This window comes from Nelumbo nucifera, chromosome 7 (genome assembly GCF_055504915.1).
Source record: "Nelumbo nucifera cultivar China Antique chromosome 7, China Antique-T2T, whole genome shotgun sequence".
Classification (NCBI taxonomy): Eukaryota; Viridiplantae; Streptophyta; class Magnoliopsida; order Proteales; family Nelumbonaceae; genus Nelumbo; species Nelumbo nucifera.
The window spans coordinates 16,553,776-16,575,636 of record NC_142655.1 but is presented as its reverse complement, the minus strand read 5'-3'; the positions used below and the strand labels follow the sequence as shown (position 1 = coordinate 16,575,636).

Here is a 21,861-nt window from a genome sequence, read left to right as displayed (position 1 = left end):
AAGAGATGCATGCTTCTTGTCTGCCTTCTCCCATTAGATTTCTCTAAGGCAAACCTGGTCACATTGAAATCCCCAGCAACACACCAAGGAAGGTGTCCATAAGTTCCTATCATCCCTAACTCTTCCCATAACTGCGGTTTCAATCTAGAGTTATTTGGACCATAGGTCCCTATGAAAATCCAAGTGAAGCCATCTGCTAAATTGGAGAAAAGGATCGAGATTGAGAACTGTCCTCGATCGACCTCTACTCCTAACATGACAGTTTCATTCCAGATGATAAGGAGACCTCCTGAAGTTCCTGTGGCTGCAAGCCGAACCCAATTTTTATTTCTGGCATCCCAAATTGCCTTTATCAGCCTCCTATCAATTGTTTCTTTCTTAGTTTCTTGAATTATGACTAAGTCTGGATTTTCCTGGGTGAGAGTCTCCTTCACTAAATTTCTTTTCTGACCCCCTCCTCTTGAAGACATTCTTAGGTTTCTTCACTTTCTTAATTGGTCCAACCCCAAATAAACCATTTTCAATCTCTCAAAAACTTTAGACACCAAAACATCTTGACACTTTCTTTGACTTCTGAAATGTCTTACAGCAAGTGGTATCTTCTTTAGCTCCTCCAAATCCAAAGAACTCTCGTTAATTCTCTCTAACTCCAACACCATGTTCTTCTGGAAAAGCTGATCTATGGCCAAATTTTCACGCTTTTCATCTGCTGCCCCTTCAAGACCAACAAACCTTGTTCTATCAAGAACCTCTTCAACACTTAGATTAAAATCATCATGGCCAACAACCAGATTTTAATTCTTCCGACCCTTTTCCTCCAATTCTTTAAAAACCTTCCTAGCAAACTCTTCTTCTCTGAGGAAGAACAAACCCAATGTTTTATCCACCACCTCCTCAATGTCAATTACTTTCAATGATACAAATCTTATCAAGAATCTCCTTTGATCCTCCCCATTCTCAATCTCAATCTCACCATTTCCATCATCAAAAGGAGGCATAGTCCCATTTTTTTTTATCTTCCTCTCAAAAACATTAACCACCCCTGCACCAACATAACTACATTTCCTTTCTCTCTCCCCTCATCACCTCTAACAACCTCGTATTCCCCAGTATCCATCTGCTTTCAAGCACCTCTAGAACAATTTTCCCCATCAAACACTATCACCTGACTTGGGCAAACCCTGACTCAATGCCAAACACATCATCTACCACACCCCTTCCTCTCCTTAAACTTTTGTTAACCTGTCCTCAACCCGCCCCCCCCCCCCCCAGGACTTCAGCTGAAACGAGATCATCCCTCTTCTGCAGAACAAAACTAGTCTCCCCTTCATCCCAATCCTCCACCCTCAACTCAAATTCCTTAGGCTCACACTCTACACTACCATCCCCATCAAAACGTTCAGAAAGTTTTACCTCAACCCCAAAATAGGTGCCCCCACATAATTAATACCATCAATCTCAGTCATGACAAGGTCAAACTCAATATCAACATCATGGTTGGCCTTCACACTTTCCTCCACTACCAAAAGCTTCAACCCAACTGTATCCTCCCCAGGCCCCACAAGTCCAACACTGCCAACCTTTGTTGCGCCACTGGACATCTCTTGAAAAGCCAAATTAAAGTCTCAACAATAGAACTAAGGGTTTCCCCAACCCTAATCAACAGGCTCTTCTTTCTATCTGCAATCTTGGTTGAAGAACCACCACCAAGCTTCCAAACCTTACGCTTGCTATCAACAAACTTTACCTTTTGAGAAACCTTACTTTAGGGACCGCAAAACTTTTTCTCTTCAAAGATAAACAAGTCTTCAGCGCCTTCTTCACTGCATATTTCGTAATCACTCACACCCACTCAACCTTCACAACCTCGTCAAAGTGTCACTTAAAACTGCCATTGAAGCCTTCCTCTCATTCTCAAGCTCAGCCCTGCAAATCACCTTGACCACTGGTAGTTGCCGCTCCACCTCTCCTTTTAAACAGCCTCTAGCATTCTGCTCCCTGTTCAATGGGCTCCAAAGAAAATGACCCAACTCAGTCCCAACCAAATTCCTGGACCAAACCGGATTAACCCCACTTTCATCAAAAACTCACCCAACTCGCAACCCTTCAGCTTCATAGCATTAAAAGAGCTTCCCACATGTTCATCTCCACACCTGCCAACCTCAGCATCTTTGAAAAAGTTAATTCCAAAATTACACTCATCTTCAACCTTTGAACCATCTACCTCAACCTGACCTTTCATCTCCCTTCCAAAAAAAAACATGATTGTTCATCTCCCAGCTCTGATCTCCTATGACACAAAATCTCCTAACCATGTCAGAGGGTAGAAACCTTCAACAACTACCCTTAAATCATACCACTCAGAAAAGCTCAAAGCCAGGGAGAACAGGACCAAATGTACCTTATCCACTCCAATCAACAAGCATGCCATCAACAGATTTCTCCAACAGAATGGATCAACTTTCCTAAACCTCACACTGTAGGTTTTCAAGACTGCTATTCAGTCTTGATCACTAAGAGATTTCAGGCTCGATGAGAAGAGAAAGTGAAGAAGATGTAGAAGAAAGAGTGATGGAAGAGCAATAGAACACAGATTTTGAGGAGAAGAACAGAATGTCAATATTCTGCCGCCGCTACTTTAAGTTAATATATATAGGTTATGCTAGTTACATGAAAAGACATATCTGCCCATGGTGTTTACATCATAACTGCTAACAAATAACAACCAATATAAAACTGAAACTAGAAATAACAGAACAGCAAAATAACCACAGCTGTGACTAGATACATTCTACCCTATGGACAGAGTGGGACCACAGCTGTGGGGCCCACATCAATGTTCTCTACACACACAAACATTACCAACAGCATGAAACATCGGCAACTAATGGATTCCACCTAATCAATCTCAACTCCAGTGAGTATATATATATATATATACAATTCTTGGGCAAACACTTACACACACAGCCAAAGAACTACTCACTTTGTCCATTAAAACCTTCAAATCTAAAATCCCACCCTCTCAATTTAGCCAAAATCTTCCAAAACACAAATTGGCACGCCAAAGGAGATACATGCTCATTCAAACAACCACTTAAAACATACCAAAAAATGAACTAGTACCCCATTCTCTCCACTTGGAGGAAATAGAAGCAGTTACTTTCAACTCCCCTTTCAAATACAAGACAGGTTGGTTATAGAAAAGGGAAACAACTTTACTCAAATGAAGGGAAGAATACAGCCAATAGGATATTAAATCAATTTCAGTATAAAAGGCCATTACCTAATGTTGGTCCCAGTTATCTGGGGTCTTGGGAGGGGTAGACTAGGTGCAGCCCTAACCTTTGGCTTTTTCCTTTTTTGCACAAAGTGGCTGCCCTCTGAGAGTCTGACAAATTTAATATCAGGAACAAAAATAAGGGATAACATACAAGACAAATCAATTTTTCCTAACACAAACTAATGACAAAAATAAGAACCAATGTATTGAGAACTAACAAATCTAAACTATAACAGAGAAGTATAGAAAAACAAGATCAAAACAAGTAGACACCCAACAACACAGAAAGGTAACAAGAACAAAACAATAACTATAGAAGAAAGGAAAGAGATAGACATTCCAGAGTCGACATAAAATAGGACTTATCGAAAAACATCTGAACTTAAACAAACCAAGAGTCATCATCATTTCATCATTTTCATCAGTCAATTTGGCTCTGATGCCATGTTGTTGTGAGTGATATGAGTGAATAGAGGAGAGATGGGAGACAACTAAAAGAGAGAAAGAGAGAGCTAGGTTTCATGGCATGGCATTGCCTTAGGTGTGTAACATGGACCCTGACCAAAGAAGGGCAGATCGAAGAGCTTTAATGGAAAGTTCTAGAAGTGTTCCAGAAACCCCAGGAAACTTCAAGAGATTTCCAGAGCATTCTGGAAGATTCATGAAACTTTTAGACACTTGCACACGATTCTAGAGCTGTTCTAGAGCTTCCTTCTAGAGTATTCTAGAAAATATCTAGAAGAATCACCAATTAGAGGTATGACACTTGTAATGATCCTAGCCATTCATTGTAGGATATGTAGATTATATAAGGAGTCCTCTCATTTGAAAGACCACCACAGTTGTATCCAAGAAGTGTTCAAAGAGTTGTATCCCTTACTTGAGTACTATAAGAGTTTCCTTTCCAATTGCCTTCATGTCCTCTTGTCTCTAACTTGCCTTGGGAGTTGCCTAGGTCTGTGTGGGTTAAGTAAGGTGCAGACTTGTTCCTAGAGATGAAGGGTACTCAAGTGGGAAGGCCGACTTGTGGAGCAGAGAGGTGCTACCACAAGTGCCACATGCGACACTAGTGAGAATCTAGGTCCATGACATAGGGCTTTGAACCATATGCTTATCTCATTCCATCTCTCTCAAAATGTGAGATGCTTTACATTAACACTATAAATATCCAACTTACAAAATAAACCTCAATGGAGCAGATATTACATTAAATTCCCTGTTTATACTTTTGTTTCCTAAATACCCCTTTATAATACAATTTGAATATTCCAATAGTATGTTTCTAACTTATCTTATGCTTTGATCTTAGTTGTTTCATTTGAGTAGGTAGTTTGTTATGTATGGTAACAGGAACCAAGCATCCCTTTTGATGGCATTGCCATGGGGAACAGGTGCATTATTCCTTAAGGGGGGTAATGTTTATGCTTTCTCTTTTAGGACTTATTTTTCTAGAATACAATTGAGATTTTCCATGTATCTTATACAAACTTTACTTCTTTAATATAAACATTTTAGCATAGAATGAGAATGCTATAGTAGGGCCAACCACCATGGAGTTCAATTGCTCCATAGACTCCCTTAAATAGAGCACAAGAGCACAGATAGTTTCATAAACTATGATATGTAAAGAAAAGTACCTTGTGACAGTAGATATTGATAACCCACTTATTAATGTGTTTTAAAAGAAATGCTTGCAACTTTCCATTCTTCTCTCTCTTCACATATTCCAAATAATTGGTGTGGATAACCCCTATAACTAGCCGGAATTTAGTTTTCCATCTCCGTCCATGATGATACCAAGTCAGATGCTCAGGCTCCTCCAGGATAGCAATATCTGCCTCTTCATCAGGAATGATTTTTGTAATATCACCAACAGCTAGAATGCTCCTTTTCTCTTTATCAAACTGAAATCCAATAAAATGTTGTTAGAAAATTTGCATCTTGAAAAATAAGCTCTCTGGTTTGTGTTCATATGTCGGAAATTAAAATTGAAGAAGGTAGATTCAATAAAGCTGTATACAGTCATGCTTGCTGTGTAGTCCAAATCTTCATACGGTCCATTTGGTCAACTGGAATAGGGTCTGGAATTGGAATTGGAATGATCTATTCCAATTCAAACCATTTGGTTGGATGGAAGCAGAATCCTATTCCCATTCCTGGTGGAGTGGCATTTCCCCATTTAAGGGAATGGTCATTCCCTCCCCTCCCTTGGGAATGAGAATTCATTCCAGCCGAATCCGATTCCGATTCCTATCTGAACCAAACATGCAGGAGGAATAGATCATTCTGATTACAATTCCAAGGGATTGTGGTTCCAATTCCGACTGCGAGCCAAATAGACCCTTAGTTCCCAACCAGATGTTCATTTCTTATACCTGCTTCCTATGAATCATGTGGCCAATAAGATAAATTAATGCCAAATCAAGTTCCAAAGCAACAATATTTGCAGTTATAACTTACCTTTGCGGGATAGAAATGTATATTAAAACCAGATATAAATCCAGTCCTATCTTCAAGCCACCTATGTACAAAGATTTCATGCTCTGAAGGTGTGTTGAACATAATCTTGTTGGGATAAACAAGTGCTTGATCCTTCATAGACAGCCACGGAATTACCAAAGAAACATTTCTCCCCCCATCTTTCATAAGATAAGCAGCACGAAATAAAGGGTTAACAGCAGTTCCAGTCATCCATGGGAGGCTCGCAGTAGTAAATATGGCAATGTGCGGCTTTCTATCCATTCAGTCATCAAGTTAAACTGCAAAGGATGAAGGTTTCTGTGATATTAGATCTTATAATTCTAGTCAAAATGGCCAAGCAATTGAAGCCCTGCATTTTGGGTGTCAAAATTTGAATTCAAACTGCACAGAAAAATACAGATAATACATTATCAGAAGTTATTAAAATTCAAAATGCTGGTGTCGGAGAAAATGTCAGTTGTCCAAATATAGGAAACATGTCGGAAATGTCAGAAATATTTATATACATGGTGGAAACATTGTAAGATAGGCAAAAATATAGAATGATAATTTATGAAATAATAAAAGAAGCATAGGCACACCTTTTTAAATTATTATCTTGTACTAAATCATTAAACAAAGCTAAGAAACTAAGGTCAGAGACAAAAGAATACACTCTGAAGTTGTCCTGAAACCATAAGATTCAAAACTACATGGCAGAATGAGTTAAAACAAAATCTAAACTCACGTAAGATAGGCAGGCAACAAAATTGCTACTCCACATATCTATAATATTCTCAATTCTCACCAATTTATGTTATAATACAATGTCTTGTACTTTGCATAGTTTTGATAGTGTTCATTGGGGAATATGTCAATTCCAGTAAAATTTTGTGTCACTACCCATGGAAATGGAAATGTTCTGTGGAAACTCTCTCTTGTACTTCACATAGTGCTGGTAATGTTCACTAGGAAATATGTTGGTTCCAATAAAATTTTGTGTTGCTACCCATGGAAACGGAAATATGTTGTGAAAATATTAGGAATAGAAGGCAGAACGATTTAAAATAACCAAACAAATTGAAGATCACCAAACATAGTTGTCAATGTGACACCTAGGCGATAAGGCCTTTCTTAGAGGGCCACCTTGCTCAAATGCCTACATATTTATATGTAAGACACCACACAATATTTTATATTTTAATTTTATGCTATTAATAGTAGTAAAATAGATATTATTAGAAAAAATTATTCATATTGTGGGTTTATAGTATTAATATTGTTATTCTTATACTAGTTTCTTTTTGTTATTTTCTTATTTGTTTGGGTTCAACCGAGACACAAATCAGTAACATAGTCTTGAATAAAGCCTAAATTGATAAGTAAAAAAATAACTTGAAGATTTTATCCAATTGATACACAAGAACAATCAATAGGACTTCTTCTTCTTCCTAAGACCAAAACAAGGGCTCAACCCTTATGTTTTGTATGTTTCTTTCCTTTCTTATTTTTCTACTCATAAAAATGTTCCCTTTCTATCTATTGATATGGGGTTTATACTTATTCTATGAGAATTATGGTGATTATTAGTTAAAGATCACTACTTATTACTATGAAACCTAGGGATCTACCCTAGGATTTGTATTTTTTATTTTAAAAAAGTCATTTCCTAGGCAACACCTAGGCACTCCCCTATCGCCTAGCTTCGCCTTGGTGCCTTGAAAACTATGACACTAATAATATTACTTACTATCAGCTATGATCAGCCTGTCACTAATGTGAAAAGGAAAGGAGATGATAGATCACCTTACCTTAGACCTCTCTTAGCCGAGAAAAAATCCTTTACCATCAATTACATGATGTTGGTCCCAACTATCCAGCTGGGGTCTTGGGAGGGGTAGACTGGACACAGACCTAACATTTGGCATTTTTTACTTTGCAGAAAGAAATACAAGAAATAATGATGAAAGGAAATATCATGACACTGATGCTGTCTTGCACTTACATCCTTTTCACTGTTCTAATACAAATAAGATATGCTTGCCATCTTAAATTCCCTCCTTAAATGATCTGACGCTAAGATATTATCCCTAGCCAGCAACCATGCAAAATTTTCCATCCTTGGGGGAACTGGATTCCCCCAAACATCCTTAATATTAGAACTGCCATCTAATTGTTTATGATTGCCTTATAGTATGACTTGACAGTGAAAACATCATTTCTGTATATTTCCAGTTTCCAACACTTTTCATTTCCCTCTTGAATGTATGCCTTTATCTGTTCAAGTGTGCTTAACAATAAGATACCAAATCAGCTGCTCTCCTCTTGTCTCATAGCACCCACTTGCCTGGCTAATATATCATCCAATGCATTTGATGATCCCCCCACCCGCTGTATAGAAACAAACATATTCCTTGTTAGCCATTTGAATTTCTTAATTTCATTCTTATAGCACCACACAGCATCCTCAGGGTTCGTCAACCAGCCCACCACCACCTTGGAATGCCCTTCAATAGTAGTTGTTCTACTCCTAGTTGGTTTGCAAATTGCACACCTTGTAAGGCAGCTAATAGTTCTACCCTAACAGGATCTCCAAATCCAAAGGGACCCGAATAAAGAAGAACAACATATCCAAGCTCATTTCTCAGAACCCCAGCTCCTATCAAAATTCTAAATGGAGGAGAACCTTGTAACTGAAACAACCTTGTAACTGCCCTATTCTTAATGGAGGAGCACCTTGCTACTACTGACCAGTTTCTCCATAAATCATTAAAGGAGAATTGATGGAAGAGATCCAAAGTCTTTAACCAATGTATTGCCCTATTCAACATACAGTCCTTCAAGTCCTGACTGCTCCTCTCCTTCTCTTGGAAGATTCTAGCATTCCTTTCTTCCCAAATAGTCCAATCAAGGCTGCTCTAACACATCTCCACATAATTCTCCCTCTTTTTTTAGGCCAATTGAAGGTAGAATGGTCAAAAATCACGCATACTTCAACTGGCATGCTCCACCTACACCCAAACAACTAAAGGAGCCAAATCCATAACCCTATAAAGAAAGGATGAGAAATTAGTAAATGGTAAAAGTCTTCCCCATGAGCTTTATAGAGAGTACACCAATTAAGAGAAATACAAAGGAAAGGTATTCTCTTTTGTAGGCTATCTAAAGTGTTTACTTTCCCATAGTACACTTCCCAACAAAAAGCCATAATCCTTGGAGGAACCGGCCTACACCAAACTTCTTTTAAAAGGAAAACCCCATTGAATAGAAGACCGACAAAGGGACATAAAATAAGAAGCACAAGAGAATGTCCCTTTGGGCCTAGGAGCCCACACTCTTTTGTTTGGCTTAGAAGGATCCAAACAAACCTAATTAAGGACATATAGAAAATTAGAAAGAGATTTAATTTCACCATCCCTTAACCCCCTACGAAAACTAAAATCCCAATTTGGAGCCAAGGGGTTCCCAAAGGTGAAAGAAATTTTAAGACTACCTCTTTTTTATACAAAGAAACAAAGACTAACGAAGGAAAAGGTCCTTTAAGGGGCTATCTCCCACCCAAATACCCTCCCAAAAGCGGAAAAAGTTACCAGAACAAACTTCATACTTGACAACCCTAAGAAATTACAAAAGGGTATTGTGAATGGCCTTTCAAGGTGCTGCCAGAGTAGCCTACCTTAATACACCAGCATCCCACCCATTCCTTGAACTTCCTTGAATGATTCACACCACTTCATGGCAAAGTCTCTCTCTCTCTCTCTCTCCAATGGCCAATGCCACAAACATTTCTCCAACAATGCTAAGTTTTTTTGAACCACCTTCCCTAGTCCCAACCCCCCCCCCTCCTCTTTACTTTTCCCACTTAACCAGATGATCCCTTTGTCCTTGTCTCGACTCCCGAAAGAAATCTCTCATTAATTTCTCTAGCTTCTTTGCTTCCCTAGGTGGTATGCTAAAGACAAATGGAAAACAAGTAAATTCACCAATGTAACTCTTATCAAGGTGATAATACCACCCAAAGAGATGTAATTCTTCTTCCACGATACTAATCTCTTCTCAAATTTTTCTAACATTAGAGTCCAAAACTTACTCTCCCTAGGGTTTTCCCCTAACGGAAGCCCTAAATAGGACATAGGCCAAGAAGAGATGGAACACTTGAGAGACTCTGCAATAGCCTCAACATCCCTATCCTCCAAGTTGATACCCGCTATGTAACTCTTTTCTACATTTATTTTCAAATTGGAGATTCTTTCAAAACCTTTAATCCTTTTAAATTTGCCACCTTCTCACTAACACCCCATATTTACTTGCTACTACCCTCACCTACAACTCTCTCCTTCTCTAAATAAAACCTCCACAGCAACTTGGCAAGTAGTAGTTTGTTAAGAGCTTTAATCCTTCTAATCCCCAAGCTGGCATTTATCTTAGGTCTGCATACCCACCCCCAATTAACAAGATGGAACTTCTTCCTTATCCCCCTTCCACTCCAAAGCCTCCAATCCTAAATGTTTGGTATAATGCTTGGACAAAGATGATAATATAGCTCAGCTGTATCTACTATGCAACCTTTAAAAGCATAAAATCCAAATGTATGGTGTATTTCCAGGGACAAAACTAATGGTGGCAAACCTTGACCCAACATGTCAACCTCTGAGATTTTCCAACATTCAAGCTTTTATGGATCAACCTAGTTAATAATTTGGTAAGTTTTTGGTATTTTTCACTAACCCTGAGAGTAATAAAAGGTTAAATGCCAAAGAAGGGAAAGATTTTTCTATGAACCTGATCAGGCATCCTTTAACCCACAATCCAACCCAAGCATGTGGACCTACAAGCTTAAAAGGAGCCAAAGGCCCATGAGCTTAGGCTATGCTAGCAAGACCAACTAATAGTATTCAAGTGAGTTTGTTAAACTCATATAGGATATATGAAATTTCTAGAAAGTCTTTCCCCCATCAAATTTCTTTTTCTTTGAAACATCTATATTTTCTTTCTAGCTCAACTTTTTCCAGTGGATCCTCAAGAGATTATAAGGGTTCATTAATTGGAAATAATTTTATTATTTCAGCTGCATGTTCAAGTAGATGTATGCTAGATCTCAATATAAAAATGCAATCACTCTTCGATATAAAAATGTAATTATCTATCTATCTATTACATTTTCATATAAAAATGCAGTCACTCTTCGATATAAGTGACAAAAGAATGATCTAATTATTGAATGAGCTTCTCAATCATTTGTTTGTTTTATCTGACTCAAGGATCTGCTACTGTTGATTCCAGTAGACTTATCTCCTTATTTTTCTGTTCTATTTTTTCTTTACTCTTCTTCTTTTTTTTCCAGTAATGCAGCTTTGGTCCCCATAGGGGCAATGTGCCATAGCAAGTTAGAGTAGCAGTGATGCACATGAAGCATATTGGAATTCATAACGAGGAAAGCATGCCTTTCTGCAAGTTTGAACCCTCACATCCTCAAAGGGAATGATGCCAACTAAGAATCCAGACTACACAGTCATTGACATTCTTAATTCTATTTCATTTTTCTAAAGCTGCTATTATGGAATTAACTCATGTAACCTCTCAATCTAGCCTCTCCACTTCTCCCTCTCAGCCTCAAAACCCTAATTAGGACCCTAAATGAATATTAAGCACCTCTTCCCATAAGTCATAATCCCATTCATCAAGATCTATAAAAATTTCTATCACAACTTGAGCCCCTAAACCTAATATTAAGCTTAGCCAACACCACCTGTTCTTCCTTAACTCTTTAAAGCAATTTCACCCTACAACATATCATAGCTATTTGTTATGGGCTAGACATCAAGCAGTCAGCCAGTCATACAGAAGGAATTTCTTTGCATTGGGTTTATTTTGATTGCAATTTCTTTCAATTTTCAAATATAAACCAGTCTTTCACACAATGAAATATGCATTTCATTAAGGAAGTAAAAAGAAATCAGACAATTAAGTTCATTAAGGAAGAGCATCATAATTTTTATTCTTTTATTAAAAAACATTTTTATTTTGAAAATTCCATTCATTAAGGAAGCAAAAAGAAATCAGAAAATTAAGTTCATTAAGGAAGAGCATTTGAGCATATTTTTTATTCTTTTATTAAAAAAAAACATTTTTATTTTGGAAATTCCACTTTAACAAGAAATAGCATCTTCAGAAAATTATCTTGACATTCTCTGCCAAACTCACTTTACCATGACAAAAATTAGTGCATTTTGACACCATTAAACCAGTGCATATGATAGTACTCCATTCTGTAACTTCATCAGAAAACTATAGATACTCATAACATTTTTGTAATTTTATTTCCACTGTATAATGAATAATATGATGAAAATGAAAGAAATGGCTTCAAAGAGAAATAAGTTAGCATGGGGTATGGTCCCAAGGTAAAAGCAAAAAAAGGCCATGTTGGCCAGAAAGTCCACAACTTGGTGGATCTTTTGTACTAATTCATATTTCTTGGTTAAAAGTATCAGCACACACTATACACAAAAATTGTGTATTGCACTATTCAAAGGACCAAGGTAATACTCATGAATTAAAATTGTTTCAAGTTTAAAGCTTTGAATCAAGCTATATCTGAAAAGAGTATTAACCATTGAACTGGTGACCCTGATAAACGATAGGTCCAACATGATACAATATGTATCCATACTTCGACTGATGTCATGCTTCTCAATCCAAAAGATCAATTTTATTGGAAAAGCTCCTTTCAAACCTGGATTAAAGGTTAAGTGTTAAAAGCATGGTTTGTAATGTTGATATCAATGAACATTTCACCATGTAGAGTTGGAGAAATTTCGGAGATATCTCACTAATTTCACTAAGATATTTGGAAAATCTAAAAAATCAGGAAAGTTTTCTAGAAACATTAAACTAGTTAATAAGCCTTCAAGAGATCATTAGAAGAGATATAGTTGCACATTTAAGGTTCAAAAAACCATAACAAAAATTGTATAAATCAAATAGGGAAAAGTTAATCAATTGTAATAGGTATGCTTCTCCTTTCCCTTTTGGTCTTTAGCCATCTTCTCTTCTTTATATATGTCAATTGCTTGCCATTTTAACTTGTGCCTTTAAGTATCAGAAAGTTATTGGGGATATTTGGAAAAAAAGAGATTCCCGGAAGATTTTGTATGGCCACCTAGCAAATTGGGATATCAAGGATATTTCACCAAATATCGCCAATATTGCAAACCATGGTCAAAAGTAGCCAAGTTGGTTGGGGAGAGACCACAAAGATAAAAGTCTAACAGACAATTTTGAAATTTTCATGGATTCTGATGCTCAAGCACAAAATAGTCTTTAATCTAGACCACCTTTTCACGAAAACTTGAAAACCAATTCCCTGAATCCTCTTTGGTTCAACAGAAGGGCCAGGGTTCTGCTTTGATATTTTCACTCTATGAGATCATGAAAAAAAACACTATTATTTGTGGAGTTTTCATCTGGCAGAGAGAACTAAATTTCATTAACTCATTTGGCTGATTGGCTCGGTCAGGGCAAAGATGTTTAAGGTATTTGATGTTCCAATTTCACTGGGACGGAATTAGGGATTATCATTTATGATCCAGCCTGGCCCGGCCCGTAAATTTCCAGGCCCGGGAAGCCATGTTTCTATCAAGTTGGCCCTGCCTAGACCCACATCAAGCCTGCACACAATGTAGGCTGGGCCCAGGCCAAGCAAGCCTTAGGCCCTACTGGCACAGCCCTGCCCAGAAATTATTGTATATAATATCTATATACATCTACATAAGGCGTCAAAAAAAATTATCTATATAAATGTAGTATGTATGGCATGTATATATGGTATTGTATATTATTGTATACACAATAACTTTTTAATATGTTTTTTCTGTAACTATGAACATAAAGTTAAATTAAAATTTTAATTTTAATTTATATGGGCCAGCCCAGATGTCCAGCCCAACACTACCTGGACCAGGCCCAGGGGGCTGGCCAGGCCAGGCCAGGCCAAGGCAGGCCTTAATACTGTTGATACCCTATAAAAACGCGGCCTGGCCTGGCCCATGATCATCCCTAGATGAAATATTTCACATGACATTTTGACTTTGGGTTAAGAATGATGCCAATAAGTATAGAGCAGGAAAAATATATATAATCACAGACGATGCATATTATGTCTCTGTTAAATATACAATAATTAAAGAATTTACCATAATGAATTCAGATATTAAACTCTCTGAGATTTTACTTCAATATATGAACATTTTATTTCTAAAACAATTGTTATTTTCAAGTATACTTGTTTACTGATATGACGATGATAATGATAACAGCATCAGCAATAACAGCTATAACAAAATGGAGCCTCATTTAATTAAATCCTATTGCTTGACGAGCTCATGGGAACATATCATAGAAGTTCATAACAATCCGTGTTGCAGCAATAATAGAAAAGCATAAATTCACCACAGTCTGTAAAACAGCCAATTCATAGATGAAAAGAAAGAAGAAAAACAAAAGAAAAACGAGGATTAGCGAAATAATGACCCAAGAGAAGACTGAATACAACCAAAAGGTCAAATTTACTCGGAGTTAGCGAGTTCTCAATCAATAATATAAATTTAAATTATCAACTTCCTGGAGAATTACAGATTTGTGATTGAAAAAGAACATATCCCAACTCGAAAGCTAAACATAAAACAAGTATACCCGAAGCAGGAATTCGAGAATGTCTAACAGAGGGACAAAGAAAATACACTGAAGAAATGCCGATTAGTTGGTTGTTGTACCTTTTTCCGGAACCAAAAAAATATCAAATCTGAAGAAACACCGATCGAATTGATATAAGATTGCTAAAAAAGCTGAATCATGCAAAATGATTATTGAATTAGGGCAGAGTTCAGAAGGAAGAGATAACGTGAGGGATTTCTTCCCTTTCAAGTTTTTCAAACGAAGGTTCATTCAGTGTCGCCATTCAAGAGGAAAAAGAGTATCAGCAGAAGAGGGAGGTTTTCAGTGAGATTCGAATCCGACGGCTATTATGCATTGGGAAGTCCCTTTCTTTATTACCTGTACGAGAATATTCGACAGAGTACTTCCGATGGAACGCTGCAACGCTAATTATCCACGTGTCAAAATTCTATTGGTTAGAAATGTTTAGTTGCCTAACCCTGTCTTCCCCTTTGATTTTTTTTTCATATTTTTGGTCAATCTCAACCCTTCAGCCAAGGAACTAACTACACAAAAACGAGTAGCCGAAGAGTAAGATGTAATATTCCCTCTCAACTAAGGCAAAACCTCGAAGAGTAAGATGTAATATTCCCTCTCAACCAAGGCAAACAGTCTTTCATTTCTTTTAAGTTTAGCAACGGAGGAATGCTTGTGAGTTGTGTTGTGAGCACGAATCTATTCTATCAACTTTAATAGTTAAAACTCAATTGCTTACGTCAGCTTCTTTCTCAAGGCGTCGTTCATTTGCCGGTATTTACTTTTTAGAGGGGTAAAAAGGTAAAACGAATGGGCCCAAATTGGACTGCAACTTGCATCAGGTTAGCCCGAATCCAAATCCAATTTGGAAAAAATAAAGAGTAAGGTTGGCTTGGATTGGCTTCAAGTTTAGGATCAAGATTCAAAATATCGTGGACACTAAGTGTATAGAAACAGCAATTTAAACAGACGTATTAGGATACATCTTAGATATGCATTTGTATTGACGAAAAATTAAGATATGCATTGAAACACTATAAATACTTTAATAAATCATAAAAATACATCAATAATATTAAATATAAGACATCAATGAGATATATACATATATATTTTTTAAATTAATATACTTTAATGGTTTATAAAAAAATACATTGTAGTTAATTATACGTTCATTAAAAAACCTATACTTAACTATAATTTATAAAATTATAATTGGGATGGGAAAACCCAACTCATCTATCCAACCATAAAATATGCATTGGTACAACTTCTAAGTGAAAATATAAATAATAATTATTTACTTTTATTTTCAAAATTTGTAAAAAATAAATAAACATTATATAATATATTCAAAAAATAGTTATTAAAAAAGAAATTTCAAATGCTCCGTGGATATGATATCATACAATTATAATATATTCAATCATTGTGGTCAAATGGTAAAATATAATTAATTATTATTTATTTTTAATTCTAAAAATATAAAAAACAAAAGAAGAAAGAAGAAATTCCAATTGCTCTATGGATATGATAGATAAATCTATAGATCTAAAACATACTAATTCTTTATAAGCAGAGAAAAAATTACATTTTCAAATTTTTTGTTAATTTATATTTTTCCCAAATATTTTTATGAAATTTTCATAGAGCTATTCACAACACAAAAGAAATGTGATTTTGAATGTAAGAAATGTATATCAACATAAATTTAAACATTCAAGAAAAAAATCACAAGATATTAAAAAATTTTGAAAAAACTTACCTACTTTTACCATAATTTTTCAAAATTTTAGAAACCACCAAAAAAAATTAACGATGTACGCTTTGTTTCTTGCAAATTTTTGCATATCTAACACCTTAAGAATGAGTTTTGGAGTTTTAGAGTCATTTGGGGGTGAAAGAAAGGCTTATTTCAAACGAAATATGCAATTGATACGCCCCAATACACCCTAAATAGAGCCTGATATGAATTTGATACGGTGGAAAAAAGACGATACAACCGATTTTCCACCATATCTCATATCGAACTTTTAGAGATATGATATGATATGCCTTGTATCGAACATATCATATCAAAATTTGAAGCCTTGGTTAGGATAGGGTTTGGGTTGAAAGCATGAACCAACTTAACTTTGTGTTGGATTAGAGTTGAGGCCTTGACCAACCCAATCCAACAAAAACCCCAACTTAACTTCATATTTGCTTGCGTTCATAAATGTACTCATGTAATTTATGCATTTATGTATTTATGCAATTACTATTCATGCGTTCATTGTAATTTATGTATTGTTCATAAATGTACTTATGTATTCAACCATGCATTCATAAATGTATATTATATATCTATATATTTATAATTTATGTATTGTTTCATTGTAAGTGTTATTCAAAAATCCGATTTATGCATGTATATATACAGGGTTGTCAGTGGTATTCAAAAATCCGATTTTGAATTCGAGATTCAACATAATTGAATCAAATTCAAATAATTCGAAAATCATAATTTTGTCGAACTTGGATATACTATTCATACCATTTAGCTAATTGGATACAAATTTGGATATGACTTGATTTGATTCGATAAATATCCGAAATCGACCGATTATTTAATTCTTATATATAATACATAAAATATTTAAATGTTTTATATAATTTATACATAATAATTAAATTATATAAATAATTTATATATCTATATACTTTATATAAATAAAATATTTATTTATATATTTATTAATTACCTAAAATAACTAATTGGCTGAATCCAAATCGAATCGAATATTTAATCCAATTCAAATTCAGATATTAATTTTTAATATCTATCAAATATCGAATCAAATTCGGATATTGAATTTTCTAATTGGATTCGAATTCGATCCATTTACACCCCCTATGTGTGTGTATTATATGTTAATTAAGTTTAAAGGCAATTTTTTTTCTAAAACATGATAATCATGTTCTTTTACACATAATGCTAATATTGATTTAAAATGAACAATTATAATTAGCTAGGAAGTAAGTACATTTGGCAAAATGAAGTAGAGAAATCAGGCCAACCCAAGACTAATTGGAGCCTAACCTTTATGATTGGGTGAGAGATAAGGTCGGGGTTCAACAACTCAAGTTGGATTAGGGTTAACCTCAACCCGACCTAACCCGGCCCAACTTGCACCACTGCTCTCAAACCCCCTAGAAATTTTGTGGGTTTTTGAATTAAAAAAAAAAAACAAAAAATAAACATGAAGATATTTTATTAAAAAAAATTGAATGAATCCACTGCTGTGGATAGGGGGAGCAATTATGGATGTCTAATGAATTTACATTGTATTGGCCCAAGGCTGGCCCATTCAAATTTTTACAAAATCCCAACCTGAACCCACCCACTTTGCATCCTTACCTATGGAATATTGGCATCCAAACACCAACTCAAGCTTTGCATGGGTCTCTTCTAGTTCATACTTTTATGGTACTCTCTAGTTGCTTTTCCCTTAAATTAAGGCTACAAAATGGGTGGTTGTATGTAGCCGAGACTTAGGATCAAATCCTACTATCACTAGGGTTGGTGTTATAGGTATGAATGGCAAGCGGGCGGGGATCAAATTCCTCGTTTCCAACCTCGATTCTAAAATTAATCCTCATCCATGTCCTTGATCCCTGTCGGGGATAAAATTTGTCCTCCATCCCCAATCCCCGATGGGGATGGGTTCTCGCGAGACCCGAATCCCCAAAATTTTTTAGATAACAGTATTTTTTTATAAATAAATTTATTTAAATAAATAAAAATTAAATTATGAATAATATTTTAAATATGTTTCGATATATAGAAATAATATAATTATATATATATATATATATATAATCAGGGTCGGAGCAGGGCAAGGACCTCAATCCCCATCCCTGACCCCATCAGGTTGGGGAAGTCAAATGCCCATCTGGGATGGAGAAAATTGCCATCCCTAGTTATAGGTAGGGGTTGGGCTACTCCCCTCCCTTTCCCTTTTGTATAGTCACATCATCATCATCATCATCATCATGCATCCATGCTTTATCCCAATTATATGGAATCGACCACATCACTGATGTTTTGTCATTCAGATCTGTTTAATTCTGCATTGTGTTCCACAATTGATAAGTCTTTTAGATAAAAGAACAGCAAAACAACATTCAAGTATTAACTCCATATATAGTTGAGAAAAAGCTTGGATGATAATGATGATGATTCATTGTGTAACTCAATGAAGCGGGAAAAAAGTATCTATTTGTTTGAATTGGATTTGAATGTGATCTAATTGTGGAGATTTATTTATAATTGTATCAAAATATTGATTTGCTCCAATCTAATAATATGCAAATATGTGCTTAGATAGTTAAGTAGCAAACAAACTATTGTGTATCTTGAACCTCCAAACCAAAATAAGATAAGAAAAACAAATTTTGGTCATATGCTAAAGGCAAAACATGACGTCTTGTTGTAGATAGTTAAATAGCAAAAGCAAAGAAAAAAACTAGGGATGTTCAAGAATATAATTTTTTGTTTTTTTTTTAAACAAAAACAAATGAAACATTAGCAAAAACAATAAAATCTTGTTGACGTGGTAATTGTTTTTGTTTTCAAAAATAAAATCAACCATGTTGTCAAACACCACATAGGTTGTTTGTTTTATGTGATTGTTGAAGCAACATTCCCAATTTTATGAGAGTCAGATAGGTGGAAGAATTATGAGGGCTCTCAATAAGATGCACTTGATGGATATTAACTCTCACCCACGGTTTTTAAAACCGGACCAAACCAGATGGTCGGACTAGAAAAACCGGTAACCGTTCAGCCCCTCAGGTTTGGTTATACTGACTCGGGCAGTCAAACCGCTAAACCGTTTGACATGGGTAGCAGTTCGTGGGTAGTGAAATTCATTTTCGCTCGATTTAAAAAAATGCTATTCATGTCCCTAGTCCCCTAATTCCAGCCTTACGTTAGGGTTAGAAAGAAAAAGAACTCACCCTCGCTACTACTCGCTGAATCCCCACATCATCCCTGTTCGGCATCACATGAAGTCCCCGTCTACAAACGTCATCTCTATTCCGATTCACTTCGTATCGGAGGAGAAACGACTGGCTGCTGCTTTGAAGATTTAGAGTTGTTACTAGGGATTCTTGGTTAGAAAGAGCGTGAAGAAAATTTCTGATATTAAGAAAGAGGTAGATGAAGTTGAACAGCGGATTTCAAGGAGGGCGACGATGGATTTGGTTCCTATGTGACGCAGCGTGGAAGCAATGAGAACCGGAGCTGGCTATGCAAGCACTGGGCGTTCGCTAGCACCTAGCGAATAACACCGATTTCTCTAGGAGAGAGAAAAGGTGGCGAAAACTCAAAGAAGAGAACTCAAGAAAATCTAAAGTATGAATTGATGAATAACTTTGGGAAAATAGCAGTATTTATAATACATTTGGAAATTGTAAAAGAACTAGGAAATAACAAATAGGATAGATATCAAAACATCTAATCTGCTAGGATTCTTCTTGACTTGATCTCCACCGTCCGATCCCCTTGGATCTTATCCATGCATGAGTTATCCTGATCTTGGTATGCATCTTGGATTATCTTGAACTCTTTGTTTCTTGGATGATTTTGGATTCTTGAATTCTTGATTTATCTTGAATTCTTGATGTATCTTGGACTCTTGAATTCTTGTTGTATCTTGGACTCTTGAATTATCTTGGATTCTTTGAGTACTTTGGCTTATCTTGAATTCTTCCTATGAGTTGTCGTCCATATGATGAGATGGGCCTCCTTGATGAGATAGGCCTCCATCATTCTCCCCCACTTGGAAAAGACTTGACCCCGAGTCGTGGCTAGGATATGCGAGGGTCGTCTCTGGTAGGTAGCGATAAAGGTCAGCAAGTATTAAAGCATTGGGAATTTGTGTAGTAGCTTCCCCTGAGAAATTGTTAACATAGATTGCAAATGCTCTCTTATCACATATACGGTAGGCTGACCAACATGGATGAAGTGTTTTGGCCGCTTGCTCACCATCAATTCCCTTCCCTGATTCTGTCATCCAATAAAGGGCTTGTTTCTGATACGGCCTTAGACCACACATGAGTGTTTTTGACGTCGGCCCCAAGTAATGATCCAGAATTTTCTGGAAGGTTCCCCTCCTTACCACACGGAGCTCAAGCGCTCCAATCGCATTCACCTTTCGGGAACTAACATATCCTGCATCAACGAAAGATCGATCCAAACAATCGCAACACTCATTCAGCACTTCATCGCTGGCCTCACTGCTCAGCTCCCAGAAGATGACGTAGTGTCCAGGGTCCATGGACACATCCACATGGCTGGTGAAGTCGATCACCTCAACCTTTGCCTTCTTCATTAACAGCTTCCCACCTGCTTCAACTGCTAGCTGCAAATCTTTCTCTGTGTTCTTGTCTATTTTGATGCTTAGTAGCAAATTCCTCCGGCATACAAATGGAAGCTCCGGGGTGGAGTTATGGAATCCCATCACTTTAACCACGTCCCCTAGCCTGTATCGGTATAGACCTGCAAAGTTGGTGACGATGATCTCATACTCTTCCCCAATCTTCACTTGAGTCAGACCGATCGGTTCTGACTCAGCGTAAGAGTAGGTAGCAGCGGTCTTATTCTGTTGCTGAATACACTGGTGAATCTCATCATTTTTTGGACCTTTTGCATAGGTATATTTTGAGTGATAAGGTAGCTTTAGGATGAAATGCTTAGTTGTCATTGCATTCAACAAGTGGCCACCTACATTTATTGTTGCCTTCCGCATCATTGCAACGATCATATGGGGGCTCTCCGGTATCCCAACCTCTAGGAACGCATTCATCATGCGTGAATTATAGATGTTGATCCAGAATGCAAGCTTCTACTGATGAGTAAGACCATCTAGGTTGACAGATGCAAGCTTCCCAAGAAGCGGCTTCAATCTCCGAATCAGAAACAAAGAGTTTGTTCTTCGATTTGGATCAATTGAACTAGCTTCGATTACAAACAGGTGTTTGTATGGACCAATATCCCTCTTTCCAAATTCTGAACAAATACCATAAGGATCTCTGAACTCTGGTTCTGCATATGTTTCATTAGATGTTAAGGAAGACAACATTTCGAGTTCCATTCCCCTGTTCTTCATCCTCCTCATCCTCAGGAAAATGCTTGACAGGCACTTCAAAATTTCTTCTGAGATTTTGTTAGGACCGTTACTCTCTCCTTTTGGTGTTGTTTCTTCAGGAACAACTGATGCGCTTTGTTCTTCTGTGTCTTGTTCTATGGCTCCACATTCTAACTGTAGTTTCAGAGGATCCAAACGCTTCTCTACTGATCCATTCTCAATGGGGGGCCTCTTCACTGGGGTTCTGATTTTTGTGTCTCTATCTTTTGGGGATTGCCTGTTGTTCTTTGATGA

General features: G+C 36.6%; 2 protein-coding genes across 7 annotated transcripts in view; both read right to left on the bottom strand.

Moving 5' to 3' along the window:
- The window catches only part of DGD2 (digalactosyl diacylglycerol deficient 2), a 29,704-nt gene extending 15,006 nt beyond the window's left edge, over nucleotides 1–14,698 (bottom strand). The window contains exons 1-4 of one of the 6 annotated variants that reach the window (XM_019199516.2): nucleotides 14,518–14,698; nucleotides 12,358–12,479; nucleotides 5,744–6,145; nucleotides 4,921–5,187 (exon numbers count right to left, since the gene is read on the bottom strand). In XM_019199516.2, coding sequence (XP_019055061.1) covers nucleotides 4,921–5,187; nucleotides 5,744–6,025 — 549 coding nt within the window. In that variant the 5' untranslated portion in view covers nucleotides 6,026–6,145; nucleotides 12,358–12,479; nucleotides 14,518–14,698. Of the gene's footprint in view, nucleotides 1–4,920; nucleotides 5,188–5,743; nucleotides 6,146–12,357; nucleotides 12,480–14,437 lie in introns of all 6 variants that reach the window. The other 5 variants (XM_019199518.2, XM_019199515.2, XM_019199517.2 and 2 more) reach the window with 5 other exon arrangements.
- Nucleotides 14,699–20,190: 5,492 nt separating this feature from the next.
- On the bottom strand, nucleotides 20,191–21,543 carry LOC109115461 (uncharacterized). Its single transcript, XM_019199496.2, has one exon. It carries the CDS (start codon nucleotides 21,286–21,288, stop codon nucleotides 20,191–20,193), a length of 1,098 nt encoding a protein of 365 aa, XP_019055041.1. The 5' UTR covers nucleotides 21,289–21,543.
- Between the last annotated feature and the right edge of the window lie 318 nt (nucleotides 21,544–21,861).